The following is a 24,531-nucleotide window of genomic DNA, read 5'->3' on the forward strand; positions in this document are numbered from 1 at the left end:
AAGACTAAGCAAAAGGCACCTAGTGGGGAAGGGTATTTTCTGCAAAAAAAGATTTGTGGGGAACTATACAGAAAGGTAGATTTAAATTAAATGCAGGAAGCCTAATTATGAAAGGGGAAAGGAGACAAGTAATAAAGAAGGAATTTGCATAAGGGAAGTTGTTACATGAAAAAGCAGGGTGTATTTAGGTGGAGCCAGTTTAGAAGAGAAACTAATGTGGGGGGAAAGAAAGGGCATCTGAAGACAGAAGGAGAGAAGAGTAGCTGAAAGATTCATGTTGTAGGATGGAATGCTAAGCAGGACAGAGGTATTCCGGGAAGAAGGATGAAAAGCAATGGGAAAGGTTACTTAGAGGGTAAATGTGAGGATTTTGGGGGGAGGCGATAAAGGAAAGGAGCCATGCTAAACAGCAATATTTCTAAGGACATAGGGGGCTAATAAGCAAAGAAGGGATAGGAAGGCTAATCAGAGAGGGTATCAGTACCCAAACGAAGCACAGTAAATACATTTGACTATTCATGGAGCCAGGCAATTTTTAAAGAAAAAAGAAAAGGCAAATCTTTGAAAAGGAAACAGAGTAGGATGGGAAGGGAGAGGTGCGCAGGAGGCAAGAGAATACAGCAATATCATTTTGAACAGACTAGGGTCTATGCAGGCTTAAAGGAAACAGGTAAGCAAGGAGTAACAGCAGGGAAGAGGAAGGGAGGTTATTTGGAGAGTTTTGAAGAAACGCAAGAAGAAAAAGGGGAGGCGGCTGGGAAGAAGTGCTCAGGAGAGGTGGAGATTTCCGAGCAAGAGAGAGTCCTTCTTGTTCCTTTCCTCCTCGCCAAGAGGATCCCCCTCAAGCTACTCCTTTTCGTGCCTCTCTTTTCCTTCACCGATCCGCCGCAGCGCTAGGTGCTGAGCTACCCTCCCTCCCTAGGAGAGAGAAGCTGAGATACCTTCACTCACCGCGTAGAGACGGAACCGGGGGCAGAGGTACGGACGCCCCGCCGGCGCTGGGTCTCCGTGTGCGCGGAGGGGCCGCAGCCACCCCGCCGGGAAGGGCCCTACCCCGGGGTGTCCATGATAGTGGTGGTGCTAATGTGCCACCGCCGAGCAGCACACAATCCTCCTCCCTCTTGGGCTCTCCGCTCGCTTCTTCCCGCCCCTTCGTTTCCCCCCTCCCTTCTGTTAGTTAGACGTCAACAAGGCGCCCTGCCCTGAGCCTCACCCCAATTGGAGGATCTCTCCTCAAGAGGGATTCTCATTGGCTGATGTTTAGTATTAAACCGGCCAATGACGGAGCGACCTGAGGTTGCTTGGGTTACCGATGCTGGGAAGAGACCGGCGGAGTGGAAGGGAGCTGCAGTTCGTTCAGGCCAGGCGGGTGTTTGCGCGGTGTTGGGGTTATTGGTGTTATTGGTGTGCGTATATACATACACATACACATACACATACATGTATGCATATACCTGCTGAAGAGTGGAGGTAACTAATGTGAAGTAAAAGCTGGAATCGATCCCCGGAGGAGTGGTGGTGGAGGAATGATTATGCAAGGAAGGAAGGATCGTGGTAAAAACTGGAGAAAGCTTTGTGGAGGAGTAAACGTGCAGGCTGGTTTTGCATATGTTTACTCAGAAGTAAATCCTACTGGTTACCATGAGGCTTACTCTCAAAAAAGTATATATAGGATTGTAGCCTTACGCTGTTCCTCTTGTATATCCACTCAAGCGAGCCTTTAGTTTTTCTCCCATCTCATTTCTGAGGTACATCCTTCCCCCCTCCAACTTTTAAAAGTAAGAAATCATAAACAGACCTTGTTGGTAAAGCGGGAAATGGAGATGGATTCGCAATATGGGAATAAAATGAAGTTTTCTGGACTTCTGTGTAACTGATAGTGGCATTTGTGTCGTTACTCTTTAGCAGGAATGCAGGAGTGCTTACTGCAGATAATTGAACTTCAATAAGTTACCCCTTTATGCATTTACCACATTTGTACTCTTTATAAGAGTATTTCATGCTGTGGTAAAAAAATGGATTTGTCACCCTAATCTCAGGCCTCATCATGTATGTGTTGGAGTGAAGTTGGGCCTTGTACTAATGACTTTAGCTGTAGAACCAAAAGGTGGTAATTCTTCTGGATTAGTTAATACAGTGTGTATTTGTTACATTGGGTGCCCACATCATTCATACCTATTGCTGTAATTTTCCAGAGACAGTCATTATTGTATTTCCCATTCCTGATGAATTGCTGTCTGCATTTATTTATTTTGGTGACCGGGTGGATGTCTTGGGGTCATTTTTTAAAAAAAGAATGTATGTGTATATTGTGGAATTACTGTCCTTGAAACTTACGCCTATTCCTCCTTCTCTCTAAAAACTAATTCCTAGATGGACAGGGTGTAAGAAAAGTTTGTTGGTAGGGGTGGAATATTCCATGGTGGTGAAACAATCACCTCTATAGTCCTGGTGTTATGCATAGTCCTCCTGGGGTGGGAGGCAGGGGGTAGATTTTTTCCCCTTCTCATTGACTTCAGGGCGAGAGAAATTACTATGCTATCCCCATAGCTGGCATAGTTTCAGATCCTTTTGAGAGCATGTTGGACGAACAGGAGAGACTAAGATCCTGTGGATTAACGTCTCCAGCATCCCTTCTGAAAGTACGTGTTTTGTCCCCCACTTCTGATTAAACACTAGCAGCAGCATATCTACTTGGACTTTCAGCAGGCATATCATTCATTCATTTTCATTGGCGATCACTCGTGGCCGAGTAAGATTGTCTTCAAGATAAGGTCTTTAATTGTGGGTCCGTAAGTGACTGTGGAGGCCAATTCTAGATCCACACAGCTTCCCACAGTGAGGAGATAGGTTTCCAGGTGGAAGATGGTCACGATGAGGATTTGCTTGACGTGCCTTCCGCTTAGCTCGTTTGTCCCTTTCGCCCTGTACTCGTGCTTCTTCAAAGTCCATAGCACCTTTGGTAATAGTCAACCTCCAATTGGGGTGCTCATGAGCCAAAGCTTCCCAGATCTTGATGCTCATGTTACAATTTTGTAGATTATCTTTAAAAACATCTTTAAACCTCTTATGCTGTCCACCGATATTCCATTTTCCATCCTTAAGTTGGGAGTAAAGTAGCTGCTTTGGAAGATGGTGATTAGGCATTCGAACAACATGGCTAGTCCAGTGAAGTTGATGTTGGAGGATCATTGTTTCAACACTGGTAGTCTTTGCTTCTTCCAAAATGCTAACATTAGTCCGTCTGTCTTCCCAAGTAATTTGCAGAGGCAGTATTGGTGGAATCTTTCAAGAAGTTTGGAGTGGTATTTATAAATGGTCCATGTTTCACAGGCGTACAGTAAGGTCAGTAGTACAGTGGCTTGGTAAATAAGCAGTTAGGTCTCCCTGTAAATATCCTGATCCTCGAATACTCTACGCTTCATTCGGTAGAATGTGGCACTCTCAGAGCTCAGACGATGTTGAATTTCAGCATCAATTTTAGCTTTTACAGAGAGATGGCTGCCAAGATAGAAAAAATGATCAATGTTCTCCAGCGTCACACCATTAAACTGGATTGATGGTGCAACAGAGGACCTGGTTTGCACCTGTTGATGAAGCACTTTGGGGTTTTTTAATATTATGTGAAAGCCCAAGCTTACCATATGCTTCTGCAAAGACATTTAGGATAGTTTGAAGATCTTCCTCTGAATGTGCGGAGACTACATTATCATCGGCATATTGAAGTTCTATGACAGAGGTTGTAATTATCTTACTTTTTGCTTTCAGCCTACTGAGATTAAAAAGCTTTCCATCTGTTCGATATATGATTCCACACCAGTAGGAAGTTTCCCCTCGATAAAGGTGTAGAATCATAGTAATGAAGATAGCAAATTAGGTCGGAGCAATGATGCATCCCTGTTTTACGCCTGATCTGACTCTGAATGGATTGCTCTGCAAGCCATTGTTATCCAAAATTGTTGCTGTCATGTTGTTATGAAGGAGTCGCAAAATATTCACAAATTTATCAGGGCATCCAGTTTTCAGAAGGATGGTCCAGAGAGCAGTTCGATTTACAGTATCAAAGGCCTTAGTCAGATCAGTGAACACCATATATAAAGGTCGATTCTGCTCCTGGCGTTTTTCTTGAAGCTGTTGTGCAGTGAAGATCATGTCCACTGTTCCCCTGGAAGGGCATTTTGGAATTCGGGGAGGATATCTTCTGAGATAGGTAGGAGACGATTTGCGAGGATCCTTTCAAGGATTTTACCTGCAGTAGCAAGACAACAGATGCCTCAATAGTTCCCACAATCTGTTCTATCACCCTTCTTGAAAAGAGCAATAATTATGGCATCCCTAAAGTCTTCTGGGATCTCCTCCCTCATCCAGATTTTTTCGATGAGTTTATGAAGTTGTTGAGTAAATTCAGGCCCACCTTCTTTAAAGACTTCAGCAGGAATCCCATCAAGCCCACTAGCTTTGTTATTTTTCATTTGATTAATGGCTTTACTGACTTCATCCAAATGAGATGATACTACAAGCTCATCTCTAGTTTGTTGTTGTGGAATTTGCAAGAAGTCCTCACCATCCACAATAGAGTTACAATTAAGGAGGCATACCAGGGGAGGCGTGACAGTGTAAAGGCCACCCCCTTGGTGGGCCTATTTGTCCACCATGAGAGTGGCATTTATCTTGCGTCCTATCATCCCCCAGAAATCCTTTGGCCAGCTATAGGTTTACATCTTGTGTATGTATATCTTGGCCTCTTCATGTATGGAAATAAACTTGCATGGACACAAGCATACCATCTTGTGCATAGTGAGCCATTTCCCATGAAGCATGTGAAGTTTGGACTGATAAGTATGATAGCACTAGCAGCCTTGTACCTAACTTTGCTTGGGAATTCTAAGAAACCCCCAAAAGTGTAGTTTTGAAAGGTTCAGTCCGTCATCTTTATTCAAAATTGCATTCAATTGTATCTAAACATAGACAAAAACTGCCCTTTGATCTTGGGAACCATCAAGCAAAATTTGAAAGTTTTAGTTTGCAGGGTTGATTTGGTTTAAATCGCTTCTTTGAAGGACTCAATTTTAATGATTTAAATCACAGTTTAAATCACCAGTGAGGAAGATTCTATTCATCATATTTTAGTAGAAGTACATGATTGTTTAATATAAGCTTAATACATATTAAGAGATGTAAGTTTCATTAGAAGGTAGGTACCCACTAAGAAATTATTCTGAATTGTTTTCAGAATAATTTCCATCAAAAAATGGGATGATAATTTGGTCATTTTAGTACTAAAGTAGAATAAACTTGTGAAGTCATTCAGGAAATGAACAATTTCCAACTGTTCAATTAATAATGATATTTTTGTCATGATGTGCCAAAATCACCACCACAAAACAGGCTTTTAAATTGTACTAATAAGAGTGTTTATTTTTCGGGTTAGTTTTCTTCTTCAACAATTAACAACATTAACAAAACATGCACATGGATTTTTGAATGGTTAACAATTTCTGTTTTTATTTATTTATTATTTATTTAAAATATTTCTATCCCGCCCTTCTACCCTATAATAGGGCACTTAAGGCAGCTTACAAAAATAAAATCAAACACGTACATAATAAAATTGTAAACAATAACATCACAAAAACATTAAAATAAAATACATAAAATACAATTAAAATACGATAGATAGATTGATAGATAGATAGATTGATAGATAGATAGATGATAGATAGATAGATGATAGATAGATAGATGATAGATAGATAGATGATAGATAGATGATAGATAGATGATAGATAGATGATAGATAGATGATAGATAGATAGATGATAGATAGATAGATGATAGATAGATAGATAGATAGATAGATGATAGATAGATAGATAGATATAAAGCTCTCTTCCGCATGCCTGTCAGTCTAACATCTTTCACTCCAGGCATGCAGAGGAGACCAGAGGCAGCTGATCTTAAATCCCAGGCAGGTACGTGTGGGCATAAGCGGTCCCTCAGGTACATTGGTCCAAGGCCGTTTAAGGCTTTAAAGGTCAGAACCAGCACTTTGAATTGGGCCCAGAAGCAAATTGGGAGCTAGTGGAGTCAATAAAGCACAGGAGTAATGCTCGCTGTGCCGTGTTCCAGTTAACATTCTGGCTGCTGCATTTTGAACCAACTGTAATTTCCAAACTGTTTTCAAAGGCAGCCCCACATAGAGTGCATTACAGTAATCAAGCCTCGATGTCACCAATGCATGTGTCATTGTGGCCAATTCAACTGCCTTCAGGAACGGATGCAGCTGGTAGACCAGTTTGAGTTGGCCCAAAGCATTCCTGGCTACCGCAGCCACCTGATATTCAAGCAGCAGGGCAGGATCCAGGAGGACTCCCAAACTGTGAACCTGCTCCTTCAAGGGGAGTGCAACCCCATCCAGAACAGGTTGCAACCCTGTCCCTGGTGCAGTTTTTCCCTTGACCAACAGTACTTCCGTCTTGTCTGGACTGAGTTTCAGTTTGTTAGCCTACATCCAGCCCTTCACAGCCTCCAGGCACTGGTTTAGGATGAGCACTCCCTCTCTGCAATCAGGTGGAAGGGAGAGAGAGAGCTCATTTTAGATAAATGAAAGGTCTTTAAAAAATTTAGGCAATTTTGTCACAGTCAACATGAGAAAATATTGGATGGTACAGTTAACTCAGTCATCTACTTCACCTTTGTCTTCCTTATTCAGTGTCTGGAAAAGAAATACAAGCTTTCCTGATTTTTCAGTTCCCAACTTATTCCTCAATTTAGAATCAATTAGTCCAAAGGAAGAAAAAAATCTCTCTACACCTGTAGAAGAGTCTACTGCTGTTATGAGCTGGATTACCATTTCAGCGGTCTCCTCTTGTTCAGATCTACTCCATTTCCCCAAATTCTGTTCATTGACCTTCTGTATGTTTACACTTACAGAGGCAAGTCCTTGAGAGAGAGTGAGAGTGTACGCACTTCATGTACATTAGCTGCAGGATAGGACTGATCCCATCTCTTTAAACTGCTGTTAACCTATTCATAGAATATAATTAGAAGTTGTATAATTAGTATTCATGATGATATCTTTGACCTAGGCTCTCGTTTTACTAATTGTTTTAAGAAAATTTTGAAATCCAATTTAAATTTACATTTTTTAAAAACATTGATTTTTATCAACCCTTTTAGTTTGCCATCTTGATTCAGAATAGTGTCCAATTGTATCCAAATTTAGACTAAAATCTGCTTCATGATCTCAGGAACAATAATGCAAATTTTGGTTACAATATGGAGGTGTCCAAATTCATACTGAACAGACAAACCACTTTGTAAAATATATAGTAGATGTTGTAGGGCAATTATTATTGTATAGCACCTTCTTTGTTTTTTATTCATACAGTCAGTTCCAGACTGCAGCAATGTTAATTCTTCCTTGATTGTTTAAACACAAAATGCCAGTGCATTGCTTCCCCTCAATCCTCCTGCCGATTGCCTATCAAGATGCTAGCCGTTGCTGGAAGTGTTTGAGTTGCAGCTATTCTGTACTGAGTACAACCGCATCCATTGTGAGATTAAACACTGAAGAGTTTAAAAAAAGGAAATGCAGCAGGCAGGGAAGAGCCTTGAGCAATGTGCAATAGTAGAGGGGGGGCTTGTGTCAGAATTGGGTGTGTTACAAGTATACAAGAATGGCCTGCTTCTCAACTCTGGAATGTTAGAGGCTATGCTATGTGTTTATGGCACAGGGTTTTGACTTGGCACTTACGTCTTTCTCCTGCAGTAATGTGTTATGCACTAACCACTCAAGGCTGGAAGAATCCCAGACACCTGCTTGCCTAAATATTTGATAAAAGTGCCTTAAGAACTTCAAATTTGTGTTACAGCTGTGATCAGGGCTGATACTGAAAAGACGAGAGGTAGAGGCTTTTGTAAGAAACTGCAAATAAGGGTGCAGTCTCGTACTTGAGATCTACTGGCTGAGGGATTATATGATTTGGTGGAAGCTCTTCTCCACATTTGCAGATGACTGAACTTCCTTGAAAGATATGCTGGCAGAACACCATGGATACACTGATGGAACTTGCTACTGGAGCTTGCAGTGTGGGAGTCTTTGGAGCTTCTGCTGTTTTGCCCCTGACATTGTTTTTTTGTCAAGGGTGCAAAATGAGAGTTGGAACATTCCCCCTTCCCCTGGGGGAAAGGCCATAGTTCAATGGTAGAGAATTGCTTTCCATGCAGAAGGTTCCAGTTCAATCCCCAGCATCTCCTGGTAAAGTCTGGATAGACTCCCTGGCTGAAACCCAGGAGAGCCGCTGCTAGTCAGTGTACATCATACTGAGCTAGAGAGAGGACCAACGGTCTGATTCAGTATAAGGCAACTTTTTCTGTTCCTTGGTAGGGCTTAACTCCTGTCTCCTGCTTCTCAACCTTGTGCCCTGAACAATTAACCACTGGAAACGGCTGCTGTCAATATGTGCATGGCTGCCCTTGTCTTGACTCATCTCTTTGCTTTGTAGGGCAAAATAATATTTCATTACCTGGGTAAGTCAAGAACAATTGTCCAAGGAACTCTGTTTATGCTTTTCTAAAGGTGTGCTGCCCTGGAAGCTATGTGGGTGCTGTGTTGAACAAGTTGTCTTTCCTTCCTCTGTGTCTTGTACTCTAAAACAGTGGTTGTGAGGACCATAATAAAATTCAAACCCTTATCTGTATGGAGGCCTGTGGACTAGCTGTGCCAGGGTGGTTGTTGCCTGCACTGATGGACTGGGTGTGCTTTTGGTATTTTTCTGCATGTTATGATGCCAGGGTGTGTGTCCCAGTGGTGAGTTCATTGCCTCCTTTAGTATCTGGGCGTCATTGTTGGGTTTTGCTGGTGTTTCTAGCAACAATGGATGTTTGGGGTTTTTACGCTTTTGTATTTTATGTGTTGTGTGTTCCCCTCCCTTCTTGTGCTAATCATGGATAGGATGTGGTTGTCATTCTGCATCTGTAGAGGCCTCCCCCACCCCCAGCATAGTAGAAATGTAGGATTACTCTGTAATTTTCCTTCTGTCCCTTCCTTGGGAGACTGCTTTAACAGTAAACACAGCTTGTGAAACTTTTCTCTCAGTTTCCGAGGGCAAGAACAGACAAAAAAAATCCATTACTGACTAGACTAGATGTCTAGTGACCCTCCAGGAGCAAAATGGGATTTGGTAACTTAGAAAGCAAAGCTTCACAGGGTACTTGTGGGCCATACATTCCCAAGAGGTTCAGAAATATTGTGCTTTAAGTGGATAAGAAAAAAGACGTTAGGGTTTGTTTAGAGATGCAATATACAAAGAACATGTATTGGTTCTCTGTTCTCAGAATAAGGAGGTTAGATTTATAGATGATCACATTTTAAGTATATAGTCTTAGTAACTTTAGAAAAGTTTGACATGCCTATTGCTTTTTCCATTCATAAATAGTGGAGGCACCGCAGACTTTTACAGGAAAACTTTTGTAGCAGACTCTGCTTCTAATACTCAGCTCTAAACACAATATATGGAACTAAGCCCTATTGAAATAAATAGGGCTAGGTTATAAGTAATGATTTTAGGATCAGAGTGTTAATGTGAAAGGAGACCACCACCACCCCTTCCCTGGGTCTCCATCTTCAGTTTTGTTGGTTGGCTATAATTTCATTTAGTGGTGCTGATGGTACATCATAAAACTTTCAGCTAAAGACCTTCAAGGCCTAATTACAGCTTTAATGTGTAACCATTTCTGGATTGAGTCCAATTTTTCTATAGTACACTATTGTGCTCATGCCCTGGGCTGATGCTATAGCACACAAATAAAAGCTTGTTACATGATTAGAAACATCTTCCTTTGGGTGTGAAACTAAGCTAACTTTTATATAAAAGTATAATGATAATGAGCATCTCCACATTGAAGTAAGTTTGCTTTAAATCAAACAGAATTCCATGTAAATGTATTTAAGATTGGGCTATTAGTATTTTTTCCAGTTTGGTTTAAGAACAAGAGCAGGGTAAACTTTAGGTGGACAGGCTATGATAAAATGGCTGCTTCTTCACTGCATTTGCCACCAAAAAGACTGAGATATGGACTGTATCTAATCTTTGATGCCATTGTTTCTTCTTGCTCCTTACTCCAATGTTCAACAGATGGCGGTTTCTTTACCATTGTAACCCTTTTGTAGTAATCAGTGGCTTGGGTTTTCTGGAAACTTTTGAATTGGGGTAATTTGCATAAGGTAATTTTGAGTTTGAATTGGAAACTTTTCTGGCACCGTAGAGAATGATCTAATTTAGCATGTTTATTATACTTGTATTTAGTAAATAAAGCTTTAAAATGTTGCAACTGCTAAGCTTGCCTAATACTGTATTTGTAATTGACATCCATTCATTGTTGCTAATGAACTTATGAAATAGAAAATTTTCCACAGGGGGGAAAATGCACTGGGGAAAAAAACTATTTTGGAAAATGTTCCACCTTACATCACTGATTATGATTTATACTTAGTTAGTTTTTTATAACAAATGAGCAAAAAAGATGTGCTTAATTTGACTGTTGCTGCTTTATTTTTATAGGGTCTACACACTTATTTATTTCAAAATATTTATATACTACTCTGTATCCAAAATTTCACAGTCACAAATTAAGACTGTCTCTAAGAAAGCCAATAATTAAATTAATACAATCAGCAGAATTAAAATTATATAACTGTGATATTCTAAAGTCAACAAGGCAATCCAAGGAAAGTAAGTTATGATAGCAGGATCATCTTCAAACCCTGCCCTAGCCTTATTTTCATACATTTCCCATAACAAATATGTGCATACTTGCTATGTGACATGTAGCTCTTCTGGAGCTGGAGGAGTGGATGGTATAGTTAAGACTGTAGGTTTTTCCAGCCTCAATATAAAATTCTGTTCATCATAAAATCAAAATATTACATTTGTTAGGAAGAATCTGTCATCCAGCTGTATTTCATGAAATTCTGATTAAAAATGGTTAGGTAAAGCATTTTAAAATGCTTGCTTTTAGGTACTAATATACTATTTACTTCCATTTTTGCCTCCCCACTTTCCTTTTCACAGTTTAGATGATGTCAAAAATTCAAGGATAATGGAAGGAGTTTCCCTCTTGCTGGTTTGGTGGGAAGTCTATTGAGTGCTCCTGAAGTTATGAAGCTTCAAAGTTCCCAGTTTAGTCAGTCATTTAATCTAAGAGCAAGTTACTCAGCACATGTCAATTGTCAGACTTCCACTTCTCAGATGGTGGCTGCTTCCCAAAAGAAAAAAAATGGCTGTCACCAGCATGAGAAGACAGCTGCTGTGGAAGCCAATAAGTGGGAAAGGAGATATGCTCTGTGTGTGTGTGTGTGTGCTTTTATATGATAAGGTGCTTGTGTATGCATACCTGTGTGTGTGTGCGAGAGAGAGGAGAGCTACCATGATTTCACTTAGATCTTTGTAGTCCTTGGTATGGTTCACTTTCTCTGATCTGCTCCGGATTTCTGCTGTGGTCATTTGATTTGAAGTCTTGGATAACAATTGATTATGTTTTGGGGTTGTTATAAGTCACTTGGTCTCAGCTTTAGCATTCCCTCTTAGGGTGAAATATGGGGATAACAATAATGACTATATTTGAGGCCATGTACACTTTTTGAGTTGTGGATGAGCTATGCAAGCAATAATGCTGAAACCAGGGATAATATGGGTATAATAATAAAAACTGCCTATTCTGCAAGTGGTGTGAAGCTTATTGCGATAATATATGTGAATTCTTTCAACCAGTTAAAGTGAAATATAAATACTAAATGTTATAGAGTTGTAACAAAGTTACTGTAACTTTTGAATGCACAAACACCTGAGTTGTAATTAAGTTAATCCCCCCCGGGCTGTGTATGTGTTATTCCTAGTAAAAGGGAAACTGTTTATGAACGAACTTGTTTCTGCTGAGTGTTCACCTGTGAGCGGAATCTACTAGGGCATGGAGGTCTGAGTGAGTACTCCACCCTGGAAACCCACAGGCAAGGAGGAAATATGACACCCATCTCATATTGCTTAGGTTGGGGCTGCCTCACCTACCCACCATCACATCTTGCCTTGCCATAATCACTTTGAAGGAGATAGGAAACTAAGCTCCATGGCAAGCCTTTGTGGTCCCCCCAGTTGAAGTAACCCTTATACCAACTTGAATTCAGTGGGACTTATTTTGGAGTAGACATGTATAGGATTGCACTTCTAGTCTTAATGCTTTTCATCAACTCAGATGGGGCAGAATTTCGGCTGACAGGTCTATAATTTCCTGGATCTATTTTTCTAACTGAAGTTATGTTGGCTGCCTGCCAGTCCTCTGGTACTAAAGAGGCTGTTTTTAGTGATATTGCATATTTTACTTGAAAGATCAACAGTTTCACAGAGCAGGGTTCCAGCTGCACCCAAAGGTGGGTGTGTTTATGGAGGTGTGAGGAATAAAACACTTAATTGTCATCTCAGCTCCAAGAAAAGTAATTCCTACTTACCATTATTGCCAGTTTCAATCAGCAGCAGGAGATAAGCGTTATAACAATCGCAGTCCACAGCAATCCTTTCTGATGGCAATTAATGTGCCTACCAAGCAACCTACCTGACTGTTAATGCTATGCCTGAAAGGTACATTGGGAATATTAATAGAATACTAAGAAGGTCAGCCATAAAAGATAGGAGCTGAATTGGAGAATCATGTATGCCTTGGAAGTACACATCTGTATACACCATGCATATAGAAAGAACTTTACAACAGTGGACTTTCTGTTTCTTCTAGATCAGAGATGGGCACAGCTCAGGCTTTCAGACTCTCCTTTTTTTTCTTTCTTTCTAGAATCCTGAGATCTACCAACTGGAGCCAGGTGCAAAGATAACCTAGCATTAAAGAGTTCTGAGCTCAAGGAATTTTGTTTGAGTGCCAGAACTGAACTGGGCTCACAATTCTTCCACACAAAAATCTACTGGTTACCCCTACCACCACCACTTTTTTCTTCATTTCAGCAGAATAATTGTATATGTGTGGGATAGGGAGTTAATTTTGTTACTAAGCAGTTGGGAGCTGGAAATACTTGTTGATCTGTTGGAAATCACCCAGAGATCTACCGGCAGTTCCCAATCTACCTTCTGTTTCAACTACAAAATGGCTGAACTCATTGGTTGTTTTTACATAGGATGCTTTAGCACTGCTGAGGCAGTGCTTTTCTGCAATCAGCTGGAAATAGAATTAAAATGTTAGGTCCATGCAGCACTTAACATTATGCTATATGGTAAAGTCCCTTCTATAATGTTTACTTAGGAGTAAGTACCTTTCAGCAAAGGTTCATTGTGGCTTCTACTCCTAATTGTGTCCTGTTGAGCATGACACAGCTTTAGTGATGAACTGCCCCGTACTCAGTTCCTGCCTCTGGTTTCCTCGATGAAATAGTGCTATCAGCAGTAAAAGAAAAAATGAGTACCATTAATTAAAGACCCTGCTCCTATAGTTCGGAGGACTGGAAATGAACTCATTGGCTCTTTCATGGAGCTACACTTTCAGTTTGTAGTTCAGTGGTACAGCTTATTATGACACCCAAAATTATGCTTAGCTGTCAAACCAGAATTGGAAACCTGCAGCTTTCTAATTCTAACTTGGCAAACCTTAACCATTGTTTGCCAGTTCGGACATCTTAGTATTCTGTGGATAGCACTAAATTAAATGTGCAGCTGCATGCAAGAAGGGTAGACAGTATACAAAAACCCATGAGTCACTCATTTCTGATCTTCGAAAACATGGTTTGAAGGATTGACTAGAGGCCAAACTAGGTGACTTGTGGATGACTCATAAGGCTGCTTTTTTTAAAAAAATTAAATAGCGTAGTGGGTAACTAATCAGGACCTTGGTTCCTGAGGAAGGGGTTAAGTCCAGCACACCATGGTTGTGATGTTTCACTTTTCATGGTTTGTTGTAATCAGTTAATCAGGCAAAGCGTGGAAGGGGTTTATATTAGAGTAAATGTGGTGAGGGGGGAGAGGGAGCGAGTGAGTTAGAATGCTGTGTGCTGACTGGTGGAGTGAATGGGGGAAAGTGAATATATATCTGGTTGGGAGGTTGGATGAAGAAGGGGATGGCTAGATGCTTAGGATGGGCAGACTTGTAGTTTAAATAAATAAATATTCTCTGAGGCAATTTTACAAAAATAACATAAATGAAACTGGTCTTAGTAACCTCTTTTGGAGGTATGAAGTAAACTTGAAGTGAATATGAAGTAAACTTGTTTATATTTCTTACATCTGTTAATTAAATAAAATTCATTTGTCTTTAACAAGGTTAACTGTGACTAGTGACAAAGCTTCACAGTAGATTGACATAAAGCAAATAGGGGCAGAAATAATTATTAGTGGTTGTAGCGGAATTCCCAGTAGAAAGGAGCAATTGCTGGTAGCAGAAGAGCAACTTATAGCTGGGATCTTTAGAGGATATAAAGAATCCAGAGGGCTTGAGGCTTTCTGTTGCCAAGGCCATTTGTAAGCAAAGCCTAGAGGGTGGGGAAGGAAAAAAGGACCCTAGCAACAGCTTTGCTTAACTCTGTGATCTATACTTGCGCCAGGCAGAATGTGATTCTGGCAGGGTGCAGGATCAGAAAATCTGAAGGAAAAAATAACACTTTCCTCCTGAAGAGTGGGTTTTGGCAGGGGGAGATATGACAAAAGTCCTGATGAAAAACTTGTCACTCAAGCAGCTATTTGGCAACAATAGCAGATTTCCTCTTGTGACAAATAGCAGCTTGGAGGAGGGGTAATTGGGACCATGGTGTCAGGAGATGTTTAGCCCTCCCCCTTTTCACATGTCAGGTTCCCAATCCTAATCAAGTCCTTCATAAGAACATAAGAAGAGCCTGCTGGATCAGGCCAGTGGCCCATCTAGTCCAGCATCCTGTTCTCACAGTGGCCAACCAGGTGCCTGGGGGAAGCCCGCAAGCAGGACCCGAGTGCAAGAACACCCTCCCCTCCTGAGGCTTCCGGCAACTGGTTTTCAGAAGCATGCTGCCTCTGACTAGGGTGGCACAGCACAGCCATCATGGCTAGTAGCCATTGATAGCCCTGTCCTCCATGAATTTGTCTAAGCTTCTTTTAAAGCCATCCAAGCTGGTGGCCATTACTGCATCTTGTGGGAGCAAATTCCATAGTTTAACTATGCGCTGAGTAAAGAAGTACTTCCTTTTGTCTGTCCTGAATCTTCCAACATTCAGCTTCTTTGAATGTCCACGAGTTCTAGTATTATCCTCCTTGCACTGCTGTTAATTTTTTTCATGTATCTTCTAGTTTGGCCCTGAACGGAGCCATTCTCTAGGTCAGCCTTTCCCAACCAGTGTGCCTCCAGATGTTGTTGGACCACAACGCCCATCAGCCAGCATTGCCAATGGTCAGGAAAGATGGGAATTGTGGTCCAACAACATCTGGAGGCACACTGGTTGGGAAAGGCTGCTCTAGGTGTTGGACTACGACCTGGGAGACCCGGGTTCGAATCCCCACACAGCCATGAAGCTCACTGGGTGACCTTGGGCCAGTCACTGCCTCTCAGCCTCATGAAAACCCTATTCATAGGGTTGCCACAAGTTGGAATTGACTTGAAGGCAGTACATTTACATTTAGCAGACAAGGAGAGCTTCCCACTCCCTGGTTAGACCAATTAAATGCAGCACTATAGCAGAATCTCTTCTGAAAAGCCAACTGCTTGAGCATCCATAACATCTACTATTCGCAGAATCAGGATTGAGTTAAACTATGCTGAGCACTAATTTCCCTCTGGTTGCAAACTGTTGCTAATTAAGCACCACTGCAGAATCGAGGCAGTCTTATTCTGAAGGGTTCTGTGTGATAGTATGCCTACTCCCAGTTATGCTGTTTTAAATTCTCTTTATCTTAGCATCCTAAATGTCTTCTCTGTTCATATCTTCCTTTCCTATACAGGGGTATATTTGTGCTGAAAAAACAATATATTTTGTGAAGGCCTTTAGTTCTAAATGTGTATAAAATTAAATTATATGAAATGTAATATGTGACTGTCATAAATATATATAAACAGTTCTGTGTCTAGATAAAATGGTTTCCTAGCAGTATATTGCATAGATGCTTGGTAGTATTTTGTGTTAATTTAGATTCACGTCTTCTGTGTGTTTCGCAATAGAACTATGTTCCTTTCTCTCTTAATGTTGAGGGTGCTGGGTTTACTGTACCATATGGCAAAATGGTTGTAATTCTTTTTCCTCTCTGCAGAATGATGTCTTTGAATAGTGAGCTGAATGTTTAGATCAGTTTCCCCTACAACATCACTCTCCATGATTTAGTCTTCACCCTTATCTCCCTGAAAACATCCAACAAGATCCTTGGCTTCTCCTTTTATTTAAGAAAAATACAAAAAAACCCACCAAAAAACACCCATAGAATCGTAGAGTTGGAAGGGGTATATAAGGCCATTGAGTCCAACCCCCTGCTCAGTGCAGGAATCCAAATTAAAGCATACCCGACAGGTGGCTGTCCAGCTGCCTCTTGAATGCCTCCAGTGTTGGAGAGCCCACCACCTCCCTAGGTAATAGGTTCCAGTGATGTAACAATGTAACAGGAAGTTTTTTCTGATGTTCAGCTGAAAACTGGCTTCCTGTAATTTGAGCCCATTACTCCATGTCCTGCACTCTGGGATGATTGAGAAGAGATCCTGGCCCTCCTCTGCGTGACAACCTTTCAAGTACTTAAAGAGTGCTATCATATCTCCCCTCAGTCTTCCCTTCTCAAGGCTAAACATGCCCAGTCCTTTCAGTCTGTGCTCATAGGGCTTTGTTTCTAGTCCCCTGATGATCCTCGTTACCCTCCTCTAAACCTGTTCCAGTTTGTCTGCATCCTTCTTAAAATGTGGTGTCCAGAACTGAACACAGTACTCAAGATGAGGCTTAACCAGTGCCAAATAGAGGCGAACCAATGCTCACATGATTTGGAAACGATACTTCTGTTAATGTAGCCTAAAATAGCATTTGCCTTTTTTGCAGCCACATCACACTGTTGGCTCATATTCAGCTTATGATCAACAATCCCAAGATCCTTCTCGCATGTAGTATTGCTGAGCCAAGTATCCCCCATCTTATAACTGTGCATTTGGTTTCTTTTTCCTAGGTGTAGAACTTTGCACTTATCCCTGTTGCATTTCATTCTGTTGTTTTCAGCCCAGTGCTCCAGCCTATCAAGATGCCTTTCAATTTTGTTTCTGTCTTCCAAGGTATTAGCTATCCCTCCCAGTTCTTTATCCTCTGCAAATCTGATAAGCATTCCCTGCACTTCCTCATCCAAGTCATTAATAAAAATGTTGAAAAGCAGCAGGCCCAGGACCAAACCCTGCTGTACCCTGTTTGTTACCTTCCCCCATTTTGAGAAGGAACAATTGATAAGCGCTCTTGGAGTACAATTTCTGCTCTGCTGCTCAGTCTGCTTAAAGTATTTTCATAACTATCACAGGATAAAAACACCTGGAATGTCTGCACTCTGTTATATGTTTGACTGTATATATATATATATAACATGTGCATCGTCCACATTCAATTAATGGCCGCTAATCTTGCATAAAGTAAGCATGGGCAGATGCACCTGGTTCTGCTCCACAGAGTTTTAGGAAGAAAGGAATAAATTTGTTCTGCTCGCCAAAACACTACAGTTGATCACAATCTGGAGTAACTTCATAACTGCCCACCTGCCTGTATCTGGAACTGGCTGATAGGAGACCCTAACCCTCTGCATTTGACAGTCTCAAGCACAGAAAGCAGGTTTTTGTTTTGTGTTTAATTTTCTCTTTTTGGAAAGAAGTGCTCTAATGAGGGAAAGGAAAAATAAACTGCCCATATACACACATGCACACACTTGCCTGCATCTCAGACTATCATGTGTGGTCCATCATAGGCAGGATATGTAGCAGTAGCAGAGCTATTACTGGCTGGGCAGTGGATACAAACCTTAGCCTCCTGAGCCCTTTTCTGCTGCAGCTGGAGAGCAGCAGCCTGTTGGAAAAGCAAGAAGTTTTGGCCAGCTGCCCACTCCCATGAAGACCAATAACTTTGCCACAGCTGTAGCTGATTTACAGGGAGAAGCCTGTTCAAAGCCATCATTGATGGTGAGTTGCTGCTGGGCCAGCCCCAGTGGAGTACCTCCAAAGTGACATCTTTTGGGGTTGCTCTTTTGGAGTGCGATGAGGATATGTGCATGCCCCATAGGTGAATGGCTGTGGATAGGCTTGCTCCGAGTCCTAGGTGAGAGACTGGAGCAGCTGGGGTAAAGGCAGAAGGGATGTGAGTTAACCTGGCTTTCACAGTGGAGTGCTGGGGAGCTGTGTCTGCAAGTGAGAACATAATATAGCTCATAAATGCATATCCAGTGTGATTTGTGGTTATTTTATGGTTTTACTATTTTATTCTGTTTTGATTTATTTATTGTACTTTTATTGTACAGTAGGGCCCCGCTTTACAGCGCTTCGCTTTACAGCAATTCACTAATACAGCGGTCACAATTAGACTAAAGCCTCACTCATACGGCGCTTGTTCCACTTTTACGGCGGTTTTTGAGCATTACTCCATTCTGTTCGATGAGTTCCGCTTTACAGTGGTTTTTGCTTTACAGCGGGGGTCTGGAACGTAACCCGCCGTATGAGTGGGGCCCTACTGTATCTTTCTTTTGTATTAATATGCTGTTTACTCCTTGGAGGGCCTTTGGGCCAAAAAGTTGTATATAAATGAATCATGTAACCTAACATGTTTGCAAAGGAGTGCCATGTATGTTTTTAAGAGGCAAGTATGCAGACCAACTCTCTGGAGCACACAGTCCTGGAGTGTTTTTTTTTAAGCACTGATGAAGTTGATAAGTATTCTCTCTGTGCCCCCCCCATCCCCGTTCTGGAGCCACAATACTAAATAATTAGGTAGGGGATGAAAAATCAGCAGCACATAAGTCCCTTTCCCTCCCTCCCTGACAACCTATTGTGCTTATGGTCTTTGCAAGAAGATCCCCCATCCCCTTTTCTCTCTGTAGTGGTTTTAGCTGCACTGGTGATTCGGGATCTACAGGAGATCACCATGGGAAAACCTGTTTCCACAACTGTCTACACAGAAGTTAGTCCCACGGATTTAGATGCTGTTTATTTCCATATAAGTGTGCTTAGAATCTTAGCCAAAGTCACTTAGGACCAAAATGAGAGTCTGTACCAGATAATAGAATTTAACAGATGATGTTAACAGAACAGAATATTGGCACTGGATAATAGTCTTGCTGCTGCTAGATAAACATCTTGGCATTGCTTTCCATTTATCAAAAACAAATTCTAAGGCACAGTCAAGGGACTCTTTTGTCATGCAAGAGGCATTGCACTTTTACAGCAGGCTTCTGTTACAGTGACTTTATTTCTTTTACATTTAGTGACTGACGTGAATTTAATCATTTTTTCTGATCAATGCCAATGCATAAGAGTGACCGTTCACCCTACCATCATTATTGGAAAGTGACTCCTATCTGGGATAGGGAACAAGGAGAGTTATGATATGAATCAGTCAGTTGAAGGTCAGTTTACATATAAGTGTCTTTTTAAAAAACAAAACAAAATTTGGTTTTTTAAAACTGGGCAATTTAAAATTTCAGTGTTATAAAAGTGTGATAAAGATCCGCATGCAGATAATGGCAACATTACAGGTGTTACTGAGATTAGTGTTTTCCTTTCTGACCAAGGAATGAAACTAAGAGGTTAGCCAAGCTGAATTCCATTGTTGAGAAAGCTGTGGAAATTACTATAGTAAAAATTCAGGATCCTGGCACAAAGCCAAATGCTTTTACTTGATTACTCTTGCTGTTCAACTTCTCCTTTGCATCAGGACTGCACCACTTGTGACCCCCCCCCAAATGAAAGGCACCAGAAATACATGATTGCCCACAGACATTCAAAACACCTCCCGCACCCACCCTGCCCCTGTCTGGGACTGCAAAAACAGTGGGATCAAGCACCTGGCAGGAGACAATACATGGCTGGTGGGCCGTGTTTTGGCACAGAACTTCGTTGGACTTACAAGTTAGGGCATAGACTGGTAACTTTAGCACCACAAGGACAAAGAAGTAGAGAGAAAAAGCTTCTTCTTTTGCTTCAACAACTGCTGATTGGGAACTAGTCTAGGTTCTTGAATGGTCCATCTGCTGATTTACAGCAAGGGTCAAACATCGTACTTACTACAGTCTTGCAGTTGTCTTGTCTCTTCATCTTTGATGAAAACTGCTAGCTGAAAACCTTTTTTTAATAACTTTAAATCATATAAAGCCATGTAAGCTTGTGGGATGTTGATAAATACCTAAGAAATAAGAGCCCAGTCCCCTGCCTAACTTACTCACAAGTCAGTTCCACTTAGGTTCAGTGGGTTGTTGCTGTTGTTATGTGCCTTCAAGTTGATTACGACTTATGGCGACCCTATGAATCAGCGACCTCCAAGAGCATCTGTCATGAACCACCCTGCTCAGATCTTGTAAGTTCAGGTCTGTGGCTTCCTTTATGGAATCAATCCATCTCTTGTTTGGCCTTCCTCTTTTTCTACTCCCTGCTGTTTTTCCAAGCATTATTATCTTTTCTAGTGAATTATGTCTTCTCATGATGTGTCCAAAGTACGATAACCTCAGTTTCATCATTTTAGCTTCTAGTGACAGTTCTGGTTTAATTTGTTCTAACACCCAATTATTTGTCTTTTTCGCAGTCCATGGTATGTGCAAAGCTCTCCTCCAGCACCACATTTCAAATGAGTTGATTTTTCTCTTATCCGCCTTTTTCACTGTCCAACTTTCACATCCATACATAGAGATCAGGAATACCATGGTCTGAATGATCCTGACTTTGGTGTTCAGTGATATATCTTTACATTTGAGGACCTTTTCTAGTTCTCTCATAGCCTCCCCAGTCCTAGCCTTCTTCCGATTTCTTGACTATTGTCTCCCTTTTGGTTAATGACTGTGCCGAGGTATTGATAATCCTTGACAAGTTCAATGTCCTCATTGTCAACTGTAAAGTTGCATAAATCTTCTGTTGTCATTACTTTAGTCTCCTAAATAAGGGTGCACGGTATTGCAGCCTGAAATTAAAGCCTTTTAAAACGACAAGCTAACTGTCTACTACTGGCTAACCCTGAAATGGATGCCTTTGGTCAGCAGAAATGGTTTGTATAAGAGTTTGTAAAAAAAAAGACAAAACCCCAGCTGAATTGTTTGATTCAACATAGCTTGGCAGACATGGGTGACTTCAGTTCCTGCTTTCACATACTCCCTTTCAAGCCTTTCCTCTTATCAACAGATGTTTAGACTTCATTTTTAGTTGTATGTTTTTCAAAGGTTATTGCACCAACAGTTATTTCAGATGTGCTCTTTTTGCTAAGGGAACCATACAGACATTTGCTGGAGAAACCACGTGAGAAACCAGAGTTTCATCATAACATGCCAATATTCTAGAAGGGAGATGAGCTAATTCTTGTTTATATTGTCAAAGAATTCCATAAATATTAAGTTGGTTGGATTGAAATGCTGGCTGGATGTCATCATTCCACATTGTATTAAATCCTATTGAATTTGAAAGTAAACAGATTAGCAGAGACCAAAGGGCAACTTCCAATATTTGAAGGCAATAAATGCCTGATGCATTATGCTCTGTGTGTTTTAAAATTCACAGTTCTCATTTAAAGACTCGATAGTGACTAGATTACAAGATATAAGAACTTGAAAAGAACTCTGCTGGATCAGATCAAAGGCCTGATCTAGCATTCTGTTCCCTTAGTGGCCAACCAGAAGCCTCTGGGAAGCCCACAAGCAGGACATGAGTGCAATAGCCCTCTCCCACTCATGCTCCCCAGCAAATGGAATTTGGAACTTTGCTGCCTCGGATACTGGAGATAATATAGTCATCATGACTAGTGGCATTTGAAAGCCCTATCCTCATGAGGACTTCTATGATAAATGTATCGCTATTGAAGCATGAGTCTCTGCTTCAGCAAGAGTATACTTGTCTGAATCCTTCAGTTTACTCTTGATGGCAACAATTGTTCTGCACTGGAGCTTTCTTTCAGTAGCTAGTTCAGTAGACATAAATACATTTTTTGCAATTTGTGAGTGATACCATCTTGTTCTGATACTTGCTTGGAGCCATCCATTTGAAAGCAGTTTCCTCTGCCTATACTATTAGTTTTGAATTACCATAACAAAGCCACTATATCTATGTATTTACATTTACATTCTTTAAAGGGGGAGACGAATTAACAAGGCCTTAAACCCTAACAAAAGAAACAGAAAGCACAGGAAAATAATAAATGTCTTAAGAGTAATGTTGAAATGTGAAGTAGAAGACATTTTGCATAATCATTTAAACCAGAAGGACCACTAGTGGGCTTTGTTTCTTTTGAATTTCCTATAGATGCCCAAGTAACATGAGATTATGCTTCCTTCAGTCTTTGAGGAAGTAAAAAATAAGCATGATAGTATTACCACTTAATTATATGGCAAAGTTTTATTCTATTTTAATAGCTAGCGCAAACCTATATTTAGTAAGAAACTAAGCAAATACCAATTTAAAAAAATTACTAAAGAAAATATAGCTTTTAGACAAAGCATCATATTAAGACTTTTAATTTTAAAGGTTTTCTGCTTAGATGAAATAAAGCGTCAGCTAAGGGACAGAAATGGAAATGTGTGTATTTCAGTGTTCTGAGACAGTGTTTATATTCCTGTTCTTAGGTGCTGCATGTGATCATAGTTGTCCCTCATTTGAGATAGTTATCTAGAGCTCAGTATCTCCAGCAGACCCCAGCAGACATACCAACTCAAATGTGGAGAGTTGTTCCCTAAGACAGGTGAGATCCAGTCCATTAAGGCTTTAAAGGTTGAAAACTTTACCTTCAGTTATGCCCAGAAGACTACCGGTAGCAAGTGCAGTGCATGCTTGTTGGGTGTTAATATGGTCCTGATGGTTTGTCCCTGGGGTTGCCAGTGTGGTGCTTCTTGGGTGCAATGGCATCCTTGAGCACTCATATATCTGCAAAGCCTCCTGAGACACATACACACCCATGATGCTGCTTCCTTTGTCGTGAGGTGGTGAGACTGATGACCTCTCACCTGCCCCTGAATGTAAATAGAACTGAAGGAGGAAGCTGGAAGAGCAACTTCTTTTCCACTATCTCATTGAGATCCATGTGCTTCTCAAGGCTCAGATCAGTACCCAAACTGCCACTTGAAAAACACATAGAAGTTAAAGACTAGGATGGAAAGGATAGTGATCTAGTAGATGGGAAGGGGGGAGAAAATGAAATGATGTGGAGAGAGAAAGTATGAAGTGTCAGAAAGAGAGAAGGAAGCATGTTGGTCCAGTAAAATGGATCCTCCTGAAATTGCATCATTTTTTCACAGTTATCATAAAATCACATATCTCATTTGCCCCCATTGACTGCACTGTCAAATTCACAGATTCAGTGTTTTCAGCACAGCTGTGATGCAAAAGCATGGATCTATGCACAAATCTCTATGGGTTCTCATAATTTTTACAAGGGAGTCCCACAATCACCATCAAATCATAGGTACTTTGTCCACAGATATGTTCTGTGATTTGTTGGTAGTTTGTTGTCATCCCTTTATTGTCATTCTAAGTCTATGAGGATCCTTAGATCAATGTTTCTCTGGTGTAGGCATTGATTTATGTATTTATTATTTGATTTATATCCTCCCTCCCAGCAGGAGCCCAGGGCGGCAAACAAAAGCACTAAAAACACTTTAACCATCATAAAAACAGACTTTAAAATACATTAAAACAAAACATCTTTAAAAACATTTTTTAAAAGCTTTCAAAACTTTTTTTAAAAAAGGTTAAAAACATTGGGGGTGTTTTTTTAAAAAAAAAAGACATGTAAGAGATCTGTGGTTGTTACTGTCTAGTTTACACATGTCAGTGCTAATTTGATGTTGTTGTTGTTGGGGGCTGTAGAATCATGCAAATTCAAGAGAATGTATTTTAATTCTACTGGATCTGACTTTTACCCGGACTCTATGAAAAAGTTACTATTCACCATTCTACATTGAACACCTGTGGACAGTGAACAAAGATATGGGCTGAATTACTGCTTACTGAGTAGTTTGTCAAATGGTGTAATAATGGCTCTACTACATAGATCAAGTTCATAGTAGCAGTGGTTTGCAACTTTAATAGATGCATAGTATTAAACAAATGTGACTTTGGGATCAGTGGCACCCCCTTTATAAATTATACTTTTAATATTGTTTCTTCATTTTCTATTAAAAATAATATTTCCCATTACAACATTATGTTAAAAGGTATTTAAAACTATTTGTCTTGTGTTCTCAACCCCAGTTCAATTCCTGTTCAGTCCTAAAATGATATTTTAGAATGGCATATTCTTCAGTCATGGAGACAACTTGCAGTGAGGTCACTCGTTACTTTAACGTATTGCCATGGAAATCTGGCATGCACTGATTGAAACGGGTA

General features: G+C 40.7%; 2 protein-coding genes across 11 annotated transcripts in view; one reads left to right on the forward strand and one right to left on the reverse strand.

Moving 5' to 3' along the window:
* Positions 1-1,173, reverse strand: part of PKP4 (plakophilin 4) — a 147,769-nt gene extending 146,596 nt beyond the window's left edge. For 2 of the 3 annotated variants that reach the window (XM_061608711.1, XM_061608709.1), the window contains exon 1: positions 952-1,173. The gene's annotated coding sequence lies outside the window, so the exon portion shown is untranslated. Of the gene's footprint in view, positions 1-941 lie in introns of all 3 variants that reach the window. The other variant, XM_061608710.1, reaches the window with a different exon arrangement.
* Positions 1,174-1,305: 132 nt separating this feature from the next.
* The window catches only part of CCDC148 (coiled-coil domain containing 148), a 143,942-nt gene continuing 120,716 nt past the window's right edge, over positions 1,306-24,531 (forward strand). For 2 of the 8 annotated variants that reach the window (XM_061608720.1, XM_061608728.1), the window contains exon 1: positions 1,306-1,365. In XM_061608720.1, coding sequence (XP_061464704.1) covers positions 1,313-1,365 — 53 coding nt within the window. In that variant the 5' untranslated portion in view covers positions 1,306-1,312. The other 6 variants (XM_061608725.1, XM_061608724.1, XM_061608726.1 and 3 more) reach the window with 5 other exon arrangements.

This window comes from Rhineura floridana, chromosome 2 (assembly GCF_030035675.1).
Source record: "Rhineura floridana isolate rRhiFlo1 chromosome 2, rRhiFlo1.hap2, whole genome shotgun sequence".
Classification (NCBI taxonomy): Eukaryota; Metazoa; Chordata; class Lepidosauria; order Squamata; family Rhineuridae; genus Rhineura; species Rhineura floridana.